The following is a 13,747-nucleotide window of genomic DNA, read 5'->3' as shown; positions in this document are numbered from 1 at the left end:
AAAGTCTTCAAACCCAACTTCTGTGCCAAAGAATGTGAAAGTAAATTCTTCTGACTTCCCGGATCAATAACAACATCTATTAGTGTTGTCTTAACCTGCATCTTAACTGTGAAGAGTCGTTCCCTAAGATCGTCTTGTGTATGTTCTTCTACACCCCCTGTCATTAGAGAGAGATTTTGATTAGGTTCTGTTAGTCCTTTGACTTCTTTTGGAGCTTGTGCGACTAGTGTTGCCCTCATGGCTTCTTTCTTCTGCAACCCTTTTGGTTTTAGATTAGGATACTTCATACAACACTTGTCAACAACATGCCATGTTTGTTTGCAATAGGTGCAAGACAAACCTTCCTTGTCACTTGACTTCCCTTCTTCTTTGCTCCTTTCATCTTCTTTAGCGACTAAACTTCCAGAATTCCCCTTGAAGTTTCCCTCAACATCAGTTTTCTTCAGCCTGCCTTCAATAGTATTAGCTTTTATACTTGCTTCAGCAATATTATCAACTGAAAACATCTTCAACTCCTTCCGTATATACTCATAGAACACGGAAATATACTTCATATAGATAGTATGATCTTCCAAGTGTAAATCCAAAAACATAACTTGATTCTGAAATTCCGAAGTATATTCTTGTACGATTTGGTTGTATGACTGCTTCAAGTTGTACCACTTGAACCATCTCTCCTCAAGGTAGCCAACCGGATAAAAGTGCTTCCTTACAACTGCCTTGAATCTTTTCCACGACAATACTCTCTTAACTTGGTTTTGTCTTTGATAAGCTTTCCACCAGGTTAGAGCATGCTTTTGTAGCTTCAATGCCGCGAAAGCAATATTTTCCTTTGAACCATATTCAAAGAAAGAAAAATACGTCTCTAGACGTTCAATCCAATCATCCAATTTCTCTACGTCGACACTTCCATCATAAAGTGGGATATCAACACGGAAATCAATTTCCAGATTCTTACTATGAAGTTTAGTTGAAGTAGGACTTTTGAGAAACTCACTTTTCTTCTTTTCGTCCTCATCTTCTTCCTCCTCTTCTTCTTCTTCTTCTTCTTCTTCTTCTTCTTCTTCTTCTTCATCCTCTACTTCTAAAACTTCAGGTGAAGATATAATCTTCTTCTTCATCTTCGTTTTGGGTGTATGAGAATGAATACATTCAGTCAATTCCTTAAGGGTAACTTGAATTGACTTCATGTCTGTTTGCAGCGCAGCCACCTTTTCTTCCGTAGTTTGTGGTTCGCTTTGCTTAGGATCATCATCCAACTTTGTCATCCTTGATCCCCTTGTTCTCCTAACGTCTTCTAGCTTCTCTAGTACCTAACCAAGCTTTATGTATAGAGATCTAGTGAAAACCATAAACTACAGGGATCTACCCTAGAAACTAACCTTTCTCCTGGTACCAACTTGATACGTTTTGATCTCTGTACCTTGGTAGCTATTCCTATAAAGGCGGAATTTAGAATAATAATAGACGAAAACTAGAAAACAGAACACACTAGAAAACCAGATTCGAAGAGAATATCTTCTCTAGATTATGAAAAAGAAAACGATTACAATTCTCTCTTTGTTACGCTCACAATCTTCTCTAAACAGTGGATCAACCTTAAACTGTTTTCTTGGTTTTATGTGCCTAGAATCTGTGTGTAGGTGCGTCAATATCAAGAACACACTAACTAGATGTGTTTAGTTATTAGCTAAACATCCCTATTTATAGCCTTGGTTTGGTTTCCCAAACCTCTTAGGAATCTATTTCCTTTTCTAGGACTAATTCTTTTTCTAGGTATATTACCTAAACTAAAAATACTGCTCAAAACAATACTCCTTCCTAAACTAGGAATTTATCCTAAACAAGGAATCCTTCCTAATATATGACTATATCCTCAATTCGTCTTGAGGATCACTAGTTCTCAGGGAAAGTAAGATACACATGTATCAGCTATGGTGTTACCTATAGTATACTCGCGTGCCATTCTCTTTTTCATGCCCAGATATCAACATATTCCATTTGTGATTCATTATTTCTTGCTGCAATCGAGTCAAGGGCTTTCATTGTGTCGCATCCTTAAAAACTAAGGCATTGTCGAGTTTTGTCAATAGGAACTGGGTCTTGAAACTAAGGTGTTCCCCAGTTCCTCTATATGAAGTGAGTATATTAATGGCATGTAGGGTGGTTAGGAATCGGTACGAGTGAACTAAACGACTTTGTGGTGCTTAATGGGTGGGAGAACCTCACGTGTGATAGCTAGTCTGAACAAAGAAAAAAGTCAATTCAAAAGCTATTCATCTTAGAAAAACTCCATCGCCAGTATCTGTTGTTGGATCCATCTATAGCAATCATCAAAACTCCATAAATAGTGCTAAATTCAATCTAAATTATTCGATAACATTCACAGTTTTAAAGAGATTTGGCATGATAGAAACAGTTCTGAGTACTAAGCACAGCACTAGTTAACCCCTCTATTTACAAGCATCATTTCTACTCTATATGGGACATACCCATATTATATAGCCTAGGTTGACACAATTAAGAAAAGTAGTGTTACCTAGGATCAACATATTGGGGTATTCGCAGAAAGCTCAGTTCCAGGCTCCAGCGTATTCAAGTGGCAAACTCTCAGCAAGAACTTTGTTCTTCAATGACTATAAATTGCTTCGAATCTCAGAGATCCTTAAGGCCAGTGCAAGCGAAGTCATACTGCATAAGAGTGAACTCTAAAGATCCCAAGTAACTTAGACGGAAAAAGACTTTTGCAAATGTGTCAACGAACAATTTTGACAAAGACAGTTTGAGTCACCTAAAGAACAATTTTGCCACATAGTAACCAAATGGGGATCATGTTAAGAAATAACCTTTAATCAGCCCAATAAGAGTTATGATCAAGCGAAAGGGAGAACCAGTTTTTCCTTTGTATCCTTAGCAACGACAATCATATCACATATCTGCATTTTAAAACTTAAAGTTATCATCATGGTGGATGTTAAAAATTGCGAAATAAGGTTATTTAAAATACAGAAAACATAATAACTGGACCACAAATTTCATCTGGTTCAAGCCGCAATTCGCATTTATGGGAATACATGCATTCAACTTTTTCTCCAACTCTGCGTGACATAAGCAGGATACATCATACATGAGAAGCCTATAATCTCCAAGGCATTTCATAATTACTGGGATTAGTTTGAAATTTTCTGAGTTTTTGGTTGATTGAAGCATTTATTTACACTATCAGGCAGCTACCTGAATGCCGAAAAAATAAACAAGAAAAAAGCTCCATAATAGTTGCTTATCTATAAATCTTCAATAAAAGAAACGAAAAGAATTCCTACTGACAGATGTTAATTCACCATAACCACAATGTTCTCATGACCATGACCTTCTATTCTAGATTCTACCATCATTAAGGTTCCAGAGATGGTATCAGCAGGAAAATGGTGGAAAAATATATGTACTCCTGGTGATGCATATATATAGAGAGGAACTATAACCCTAGAAATGATTGCAATGATTGCCCAAATTGGTGTAAAAATCAGTGTTCCTCGATGAAAAGCTCAGTGGTCTGAAACGAGTGCAGGTCTGGATTTATAAAGAATTGGGTGGCTTGTCAATGCTGTTGTAAAAAACCACCCTCTTCTCCACCGTCGCCACCTCTTCCTCCGACTCCACTTCCATCACCTTTTACTGAAAACAATCAAAGCCCCGTAAAGATATGTACGGCTCAACAACAATATTTAGAGCTTAGACATTCAAAAGGCACAGATTGCGCTCTTAAACCTCGATGCGAGAATGAATGTAAGAAGAAAGGCCGTTTTAATGCAGGGAATCAATGCCTTGGAAGCTGTGGACTTGGTTGCAAGACTAACGACTATACTTGGATAGAACAATGTTGTTGTGGAAACGCAATACCCTCTCCACCTCCACCTCCATCCCCATCACCACCTCCACCTCCACCCTCACCACCGCCTCCATCTCCACCACCACCATCACCTCCTCCCCCGCCTCCTTCACCACCTCCTCCATCTCCACCACCACCATCGCCTCCTCCTCCGCCTCCTTCACCCAGGCCTCCATCCCCATCACCACCACCACCACCATCCCCTCCTCCTCCATCTCCATCAACCCCACCTCCACCATCCACCCCAATAAATATTTGCGCGCCGGGGGATGCAGTTACACAGACCATTATGGATACCAGTGATTGCACCCGCTGTACATCTTATTGTAGAAGTAAATGTATTGGAACCGGTGCTGTAATGAGAAAAATTGGATGTAGGGAAGACTCTCCTTCTACAATATTGTGCAAGTGTTGTTGTAGGAGCATTATCTCACCATTATCTGCTCTTGGTTCATTACTATTCACAGAAGCGCAGTGGATAGTACTTCAGTAAAACTAGTCTAAATCCAGTTATTGGCTAGCTAGCTGCAGCTTCTAGAATATATAACTAAGAAGATAGTTCATCTTAGGCATGTGCTTTTAAGTAAGCATATGTATTTGTTTACTAGCATATGCAATAAGGAACATGTGCTTCATATTGTTTCTTTAAGCATCTAACTAGGCGTACCTTTTTTTCCTCTTTTCTTTTCATCTTCCATTTCATGTATTTGCTAGTACTACCATTGGTACCGTGTATCGGATCGATATGCACCCAAGTATGTAGTGTGGTTTCTTTTGATTAATAACAAATTTGTCATTGCAGAAGAGAAAGGCTTGTGTTGCACAAAATTAAATTGACTATCCCCTTTAGTACATTGGTTTGTCCGACCCCCCTTACGGGGGAGGTAACCGGGGAGTAGGGATTTGATGGAAGCTTGTAAACCCCATTTTCCTTCCTATGGATAGCGATCAAGGGGGTGTCCGTAGTGCCCTGTTGGGGATATCACATGGTCGAACCAGTAGTGGGGCCCGTTCGCATCTGTTTGTGATTGTCAATGGGTGAGGCCTGCATTGCCGTATCAACGAAGAGGAGGAAAATACTAAATAAATTGGATGGCAAATCCGAACAGATATTAGCAAGTATTTTCCGATTGTGGAAATTTCGCTAGATTGGTAACTGAATAGCCTCTGTGGACCTAACGGTGATTAACTTAGTGGGTCTCGCTGCCACATCGGATTGCAGTCAAAGTGTTGTCAGTATTTTGTTTCCACCGAACTACCAATGATGACAATGTCTTACAAATTCTACATCGCCACAGAGGGATATCAATACAAGAAGGACAATGTGTTCAAGTTTATTTTGTTTTATTTGGATTGTTACGTGTTGGTCCCCAATATTTTTGGGGATATGTGTAAATGGATTGAATTTATGTTGTAGATCAAATTCTTCGGGAAATTATTGTTGAAAGCTGAAATTGATGCCAGAAAAGAGGGGTATCTCTAAAGATACTTCGGTGCTTCAGTCCAAGAGAGCTCTATGAGCAGGTGAATTGTGGAGAAAATGAATAGAAAATATGTATCTTTTCAGTTGGATGCTACCTTTATTTACAGGCAAAAACCTAAAAAAACACCTAGATTTGTTGTTGTTCTCTGGTATTGGTATCTATCCTAGAAGATTCATATCTATTTGCTCCATATTTATGCTTATCTTAAAAGATACATGTCTATCTAATCAAGATTTGAATCTATCATGGAAGATTCGTATCTATCTTCAGAAGATGTTTGTCTGGTACCTTTAAAGATCCATATCTATCCGAAAAATATTTTCGTCTATTTAAAAAAATGCATGTCTATCTCATCAAGATTCATATCTATTTTAGAAGATCCGTGTCTATCTTTCGAGATTCGTACGTCTTGGAATTCTGTCTTCCAAGATTTGTCCGTATATTGAAATTCTATCTCCTAAGATTTGTGCCCATCTCAAAATAACTTTCGAAAATAAATTTTTGGGCTTCCAAAAGCGTAGGATAGGGCTTCTAAAATAATCCAAGAAGATTTCTATAATAAACCGAATGAGCTTCCATATTAAGCCAAGTGGATTTCCATAATAAAATGAATGGGATTCCATATTAAGTCGAGTAGGTTTCCATGATAAACCAGACTTGGCTTCTATATTAACCAGGTGGTTTTCTGTAATAAAAAAATGGGCTTTCATATTAAGTCTAGTGATTTTCTAAAACAAACGGACTGGGTTTCCACATTTAGCTCCTTTTTTTTCGCCGAAGAAAAGTAAGATATTTTAGGATTCTCTCAAATCAACTATGGATCCATCTGGATCTTAATTGGATGTCATGCCACATGATCCTAAAACTTATGCAGCAGAAGCATCATTTCACGGAGCCGGTTTTTGCAAACTAAGGTTATTTCTTTTTTATGGAAATTCAAACTATTACAAAACTTTAATAAGAAATGTCCATTCAAACCTATCAAAGGTTTTGGACATTTCCAGTCTTAAATAAAGCCATCAACGTATCTGCCACATTTTAATTTTCATAGAATCCGTTGTTCCTTATGCAATGCCTATGATATCACTAATCAATCTCCTACCAAACAAGGTGAAACTTCCTTTTCCATAAGTTGTTTCATTCTATTAAACAAGATTTTGGAAATTACCATATGAAGTGTTACATAAGATAAGATTTTAGAAATTAGCATATGAAGTGTTACATAAGACGATTGGCATGCAGTAGTCTCCCAAAGAAAAAAAAATACTAAAATCATTTAAAAGCTCTTATATTTTGTTGTTAGTGCACCTTCTATTTTATATTTAGTTCACTAAAATCCATATATTTATATGCAAAACAAATTTAGCCTCCTCATTTTTAATTTCTGGCTTCTCCATAGCATATTTATTAAGATGCTCTGTATACCCATCAAAATTGAGCATAATCTGAGACATACATAACATCACTATCTACCAATCTGATCAATAGCCGTTGAAGATAAAGGTTGGTATTATAATTAGTAGATTGTGCAATTTTGTATCTCAAAATACACTAACTTTTTATAAAAATGTCGATCACGGTGAATAAAGCATATTCACAAAGGATGAAATATTAGGTTCAAATTCGTAGTTATTTGGGATTTCAAAAGTGGCGTTGAAATTGTGAAAAATAGTGTTTCTTTTCATTATCTTCCAATAAATTTTAAGTCAAACTCTTAAACGCAATCTATTAAAATGAAATACGATATTTAATAGTTTGAACGAGATCCAATCAGATCAACTAAAATCGAAAGGGAAATATGATCTTCATCAATGCACACGCTGTGACATGGACTATTTTCGTGGAAATTAATTGATTCAAAATAAAATAAAAACAAAAATTATATTTTCTTCTTATGTAATTTGTGCAGTTGTGGCATGTGTACCAAAAAATAAAACAAATGAAAGAAAAAAAAAATTGTAAAATGTTTGAATATATTGTTATGGGTTCAGGTGGGTAGCCAAGTCAGATTTTCCTCTATAAATAGAGAAGTTCTCGGTCACACAAATAGGCACCACTAAAGCTTCTAAAGTCTTATCACAAATCAAGCATGGTGGTTTCTAAGAGCTGCAAAATTCGGTTGTTTTTCTTTGCAATATTTTTTTATCCGTCAACTTTGGTAAGTATCAGCAAATCATAAATGTCTAGCTAACGAACTTCTTGTAGATCAAGTCTTATGGTGGAATCCAACCTATTCCAATCTCGGAAAAAGTGCGGATGTCAAGTCTAATGGATTCCAAGTTGGTGCAATCCATACTTTTTCTAAATCATGTTCCATGATTTTGTGGAATGGTGTATGAAATCCAAAGAAAACGTTATTCAAAATAACGTGCTAAAAGACGAAATACATTATTTTGAATAGCTTTAAACAAACACTATTCATAATAGTTTTTCATCTTTTAACACAATTCAAATGCATATAAGTCACTCTTAATATCAACCATGCAAATATTTTAGTCAAATACCATTGAACAAGTCAAACGATATTCTTTTTAGCGTTAATTAAAGGCTATTCTTTTTAGGATTTATGTGATTCCACCAATAGACTTGATCTTTCATAAACAATTCAAAATAGTGAGGTGGCACCATAAGGCTTACTCTTACTAAACTAGTTTGTTTTGGGATCGTTAGTATCTAACGATATGCATTTGATGACATTTATGTTTACAGACAAAACGTCGGCACAAAACCCTTTTACATGTTGACATCGTGGGACTACCAAGTATCAACGAACTTCCATAGAGTTTTTGGAACTTTGCTCGAAGCTAAATATACTTCTATCCTACTTGAATGCGAAGCTAAATGTAAAGCGCAGGGAAGAAATATGACTTGGGGTATTTGCGAGTAGAAAATTATACAACCGTTGTACGCATTCACAACTTGCTGTGGATTTGTTGCTTGTCCTCCACCACCACCACCTCCTCCTCCATGTCTACCATTACCCCCTCCTTCATCGCCACCAGCAACTGATCAACCATCACCCCTGCCTCCATCTCAAGCACCAGAATTACCACCAAGTGATCAATGAGGATATGTATGATCCATCTGAGACCTTCTTATTCAAAGCAAGAAACAAGTTTTTCGGCTTGTACAACTTATAATAGTGACAGATAGTATCAGGAAATCGGAGCTAAACAATCGCCATGTTTTTTATTTTACTTTCTACTACATCTGTTGTTGCACTAAAAGTTCCCTTATATCATCGACTAGGAATAATAGTACTCGTGGTTCATCATGATTCAATGCAGCACAATAAAGCTAGCTAGCTGCAGTTAAGATTATCTTTATGCCAATGTTAAAATTATCTTTATGTTAAAATTATTTTGATGCAGTTAAGAAGCAAATCCCCAACCAATTTTCCATGTTTGCAAGAGATTCAATTTTGTGGTAATATAATCGTATTAAGCATGCACAAGATTATCTATTCGCAGTACCAATCAGTGGGCTTAATCAATGCATTGGACCAAGACAGTTTAGAGTTGTTCTTTGTTATCGTCTTGGCATCTCTTTGTTTGTGGAGAATGGTGTGTGCTAAAGCTGCAATAGATCTATGGACATATCTGGTGACCACGCGCTCCATTGTGCTAAGGATGTTGGAATCAAGTTTCGTCATGATCATGTATGTGATGTAATTGCTGACATTTGCTACAAGGCTGGAGTGCATGCGCGTAAGGAAGTTGCTCTTGGGTTTTTGTCTGATAATGACAGAGATTTACGTCCTGCTGATATCCTTGTTCATAACTGGGAGAATGGACAGGATGTTTATATGGATGTCACTAGTGTTTCGCCTTTCACTGGTGAAGGTATCCGTGCCTTTCTTCCAGGTAAAGCTATTTCGACAACTGTTTCGCGCAAACGCACTAAATACCTGGACAAATGTGTCTCACATGGTTATGGTTTGGGTGTTCTTGCTTTCTCGATTTAGGAGAGTTTAGTGAAGATACTTTGTGTTTTTATAAGCGTCTGAAAATCTGTCTTGTTAGTAATGATGCTAGTAGTGGTTTTGGTAGTTTTATTTTTCATAGATTAGGCATTGCTATTCAAAAGGATATTGGAGCTCAGCTTGTTGTTAGGCTACCAACCAAAGCTCGGTATGAGTCATGATGTAATTTTGACTTATATAAAATAATGAAAATAAGGTGTGTGGCTTATTTTGTTTGTTACAAGAGTTTTGGGTGTAGTCTCAAGTTCAAGAGGTAGATTTTGGTAGTGTGAAATATCAATCGTGATACAAAAACGCAAATGTTGGGTCGTTGACCAGATTTTATATCGGCTAAGAAATGAACAAAGTTCAAATTGCAACAAAATCAATTTTGATGATCTGATCCACAATAATGGGGAAAACTATATAGAGAATCCCATGTTCACCCGTCGCATTAGTATTCAGGACGAAATAGTGATAGGTTTTTATGTCTCTGTGAGTTAAACATTTGTCCCAGGATCTACATCGAAAGCTTCTAGTTCATCTCTGTTATTAATTGGTATAAATTAACTGGAGTATACTGACTGGGACCTTATCTAAAATCTTTCCCAAATCAACAAGCATGAGAAATTATGATACCAATGCAAACTAAACCATACGATGTGCGACTTCTGCATAGAATATCAATTACACCTACGAAATATTAACTAAATTAATCTGACTTCCTTCCATTTCCCTGTGCGTTTTAACTCCAAAACCGTGTTGAGTTCGTGGTATACATTTTTTTATCAATATGATGACTTGCATACAGTGGATACATGGCAATAGTCGGTTGAAAAAGAGGAAATATGATAACAAAATCACAGGTTCCATATTCAAAAACCAAAGCAAACCTCGATGATCTGTGTGGATACAAAATATCGTCTCGCCATATTCAAGAAAGTTAAGGGCACGACAAACAGAAAGTGTCACGATGACTAGATAACGATAGGGGTTGATGATGAAATAAGCACGATAAGGATGTATCACAATAAGAATGTGGATATAAACCACGATGATCAGTCGAACTCAGCACGAACATCTCGGCGATAAAGACAAAGTTCGCATAAAAAGCGTGATATCAGTGCGATAAGATCATTGACCTTGGATTATGCGATAAGGAGACAACAGAGCAAGGGTTGAGTTTGTAGGGGAACAAATCACTTTATTAGCTGTCATCCCATATGTAAAAGACCTATATAAGGGGGAAGAGGGCCATGTGGAGGGTAATGAGGTTTTTTTCTAGCCCAAGTGATAGATTGGTGAGAAAAGTTGTAAGAGTGAATTAGGGTTTGTATTCTTTGAGAAATATCTCCACCTATGTGTATAAACCTTATGAGAAAATAATAAAATGGCTTAAATCTTATTATTTTCATTAGTTTTGGTAAGTTTGAGTGTGAGCAATCATTTGGGTGTAGTCGTAGGATTTCATGCGGCTATATTTTGGCGCTAGAAACTGGGAGGATTATCCTCATCTGTGAGTTATTATTTAGAATCATGGTATAAGTTTTAAGTTTTGCTCAGTTTCTTTGCCATCATGGTTGCAGATTCCGTTTTTTGTCATCGTGTTTTTTGTTTCATCATCTAAGTTCTATTTTTTCCACGTAAAAATTTGGTTTTATAAGTTTCTTGTCTCAAGTTTTATTAGATCTTAAAGTTTTCTGTCATAACTTGTTTTAAGCATGTGGATCTAAGAAACCTTTAAGGTTTATCGAGTTTTTATCAAGTTTTCAAGTAAAGAAGAAGAGTTATAACCTAGATCAGGTTTGCATCGGACTGGTGATAGAGGATTATTAAGCTTGAGGAAAGAGATCATTATCTTGTATCGAAATATTTTTAGATTTCAGTAGAAGTTTTTTTTATTTGAGAGTTTTAATCATCAGACAATTACTTCCTTTTTCTTGGATCTGTCAAAACCGTTATCCGTTGGGTCAGTTTAGAAAATATCTTCGTGCCAAGTCACATATCTATACCTTGAATCGTACGATTTAGGGTTCAGAGTACAGTATCTTGTCAGTACAACATAACTGCAGTCAAGTAACACAGGAAAATATTCATGGTGAGAGCGGGCGGAACACTTTATAGATACACGAAGAAGCAGGCGGGTTGTAGAAGGGAGAGGAATTGAATGCTGGCGAAACTTCCGCTGCAGGAAAAAGGCGTGGTACAATCCAGAAGCCAAATGTTAACCCTAATAGAGACACTTACGCAGAAGGATCAGTCTACACAACCGACACCGATACTGCAGAAGATGAAGAGCAACCATTTCGCGATGAGAGAAGGGAAGCGGACGATAAGGAGAATATGACTATTGAAGAACTGAGGCAGAGGCTGGCCCAGGAAAATAGGATAGAGAGAGAACTGGAACAGGAAAGGGAAGATCTCGTGCGACATCACATAGAATTGATGGAAGAGAACGATAGACTCAACGAAGAAAGATTCACGCGTACCCAAGCGAGATCGGAAACCTAAACAAGCAGAACGACATCTAGATAAAGAAGAAAATATCTCCGAGACCAAAACGAAGGAAGAGGCGATAATAAAGTAGAAGAACGAGGAATAGGGCGACATCCCAGAGAAGCCAACGAAGGAAGAGAAATGTGAGAAGGTGAAGCAGAAGAACGTGGGAGAAGGAGACACCGCAGAGAAGATCATGAAGAGAGAAAAGTCCGAAGAGATGAAGATCAAGATGAGAACAGAGGTCGTCAAAGGCGTCACAGAGATAGTAGCGAGGAAAGGGATTTACGAAGGTCTATAGAATAAAGTGGGCGCGACTACAAAAACTTGCAAATGGAAAGGGAGCAAAGCCGGAGAGAGGAGCAAGAAAGAAAAACGAAGCATGCAAACGAACAAAATCTAAACTGTGCAGTATTGAATGAACTGAAGGGAATGCGAGCGCTAATGAGCAATACATGAGGTGGAGGAGGAGGTATTCAGTTAGCAGAAGCTATCGAGGAAGCAAGAAGGTCACCCTTCACTATCGAAATATTGTATGGAGAGATACCCAACAAATGTTTACTTCCTATCTTCAACAGTATATTAGATAGAGAAGGAAATGCGGTGCAACACATCAGACTGTACAATTTATCATTGCTGCAGTGTGAAGGAAATGATGCAATGAATTGTAAGTACTTTCCTGCAAGCCTATCGGGTAAGGCCATAATATGGTTCAATGCCTTGCCAGAAGGTACCATTGCATCATTTGAAGAACTACAGAGTGTGTTCCTTGAAACCTATATGCACAAAAATTTGCTAAGTCCGAGAATGGAGACTATTTAATTTAAAAACAAAACAAGGAGAAAGTCTATGAAACTTGGTGAATCAATGGAGGATTTTGTGCAGCGAGCTCGGAGATTAGCTTAATTCTCGCATTCGTTAAGGCACTATTTGGGACGGATATTCTATATATACAGATATTCAGAATTAAAGACACCATGAGAATGAAAGAATTGCGATGAGTACCAGGAAAAATATATTGCTTTAGAAGAAAAACAGAAGGAGGTGGTAGATATTACATTCAAGCAAAAAAGAGGAACTTCAGTTCTTCTTCCGAGAACAACAAATGTGTAGAAAAATATTGAATAAATAAGCACGAAAGAAGTGCAAGATGATAAGAAACAAAAAGGATTATAAACAAATATAGGCATGATTTATTATCCGATAGATAACCATAAGCCTATTTTTTTCATATTTGTAAATCTAGACCTCCATCCATGTTACCATCCAAATCCGTTATTTTTGTCAATTAATCGGTCAACACGGTCAATTTCTTATTAGATGAGATGAGTTAATGACACCTAATTATCCATTTGCCCTCTATGCACGTGTAACCTTTTTAAATCTGTAAGAAAATGAACTCGTAGGATCCACATTTGAAGGCATCGAAAGTTGTCAGGTGTCGCAAATAATTAATCTATCATCTATCTAAGTTTATCTCTAAAAACATCAACGGTCCTAATAAACCACCTTTAAAAACCCCGAAAGCCTTTTAGCAAACTTAACATTTCATCGTCTTCTTCACTATCTTCTTCTACACAGTGCCTTTGTATAGACGGAAAATAACTTCTTTCGTATTCGATCTAACCCTAGATAAATCAGCGATTTTAGGAACTTTTAATTCGATTATTTATATCAAGTTGAAGAAAAAATTTCAATGTTTTGATCAGTTCAATTGATTTGGCAGAGAATTGAAAGTTATGAAACTAATTGGATTCAATCTTCATCATTAAAAAGAAAATTTGAGTATCAATTAGCACCCGGTTCAGCGAGATTCAACATGCATAGAAACCTAAAATCGTCATCAGCGTCATCTGTACTTCTAAAAAATTCGATGAGATTCAATATCACCAAATCAATTCGACAATTTCATCAGCA

The 13,747-nt window shown here is 37.0% G+C and overlaps 1 protein-coding gene across 1 annotated transcript; it reads right to left on the bottom strand.

Moving 5' to 3' along the window:
* Nucleotides 1–3,598: 3,598 nt before the first annotated feature.
* LOC113339647 (putative glycine-rich cell wall structural protein 1) lies at nucleotides 3,599–4,177 on the bottom strand. The gene is made up of 2 exons (XM_026584887.1): nucleotides 3,901–4,177; nucleotides 3,599–3,675 (listed from the first exon to the last, which is right to left on the bottom strand). The coding sequence occupies exons 1-2, from the start codon at nucleotides 4,175–4,177 to the stop codon at nucleotides 3,599–3,601; spliced, it is 354 nt and encodes a 117-aa protein (XP_026440672.1).
* Nucleotides 4,178–13,747: the final 9,570 nt, after the last annotated feature.

This window comes from Papaver somniferum, unplaced genomic scaffold, assembly GCF_003573695.1.
Source record: "Papaver somniferum cultivar HN1 unplaced genomic scaffold, ASM357369v1 unplaced-scaffold_21, whole genome shotgun sequence".
Classification (NCBI taxonomy): domain Eukaryota; kingdom Viridiplantae; phylum Streptophyta; class Magnoliopsida; order Ranunculales; family Papaveraceae; genus Papaver; species Papaver somniferum.
Note: the sequence above shows the minus strand (reverse complement) of the source record. Positions and strands in the feature narration are given on the sequence as shown.

Coding starts and splice junctions, on each gene's coding strand:
- LOC113339647 (XM_026584887.1), bottom strand. CDS start 4,177: ATGGTCTGTGTAACTGCATCCCCCGGCGCGCAAATATTTATTGGGGTG. Junction 3,676..3,900: donor TGGAGGTGGAGGTGGAGAGG/GTATTGCGTTTC, acceptor GATTGTTTTCAG/TAAAAGGTGATGGAAGTGGA.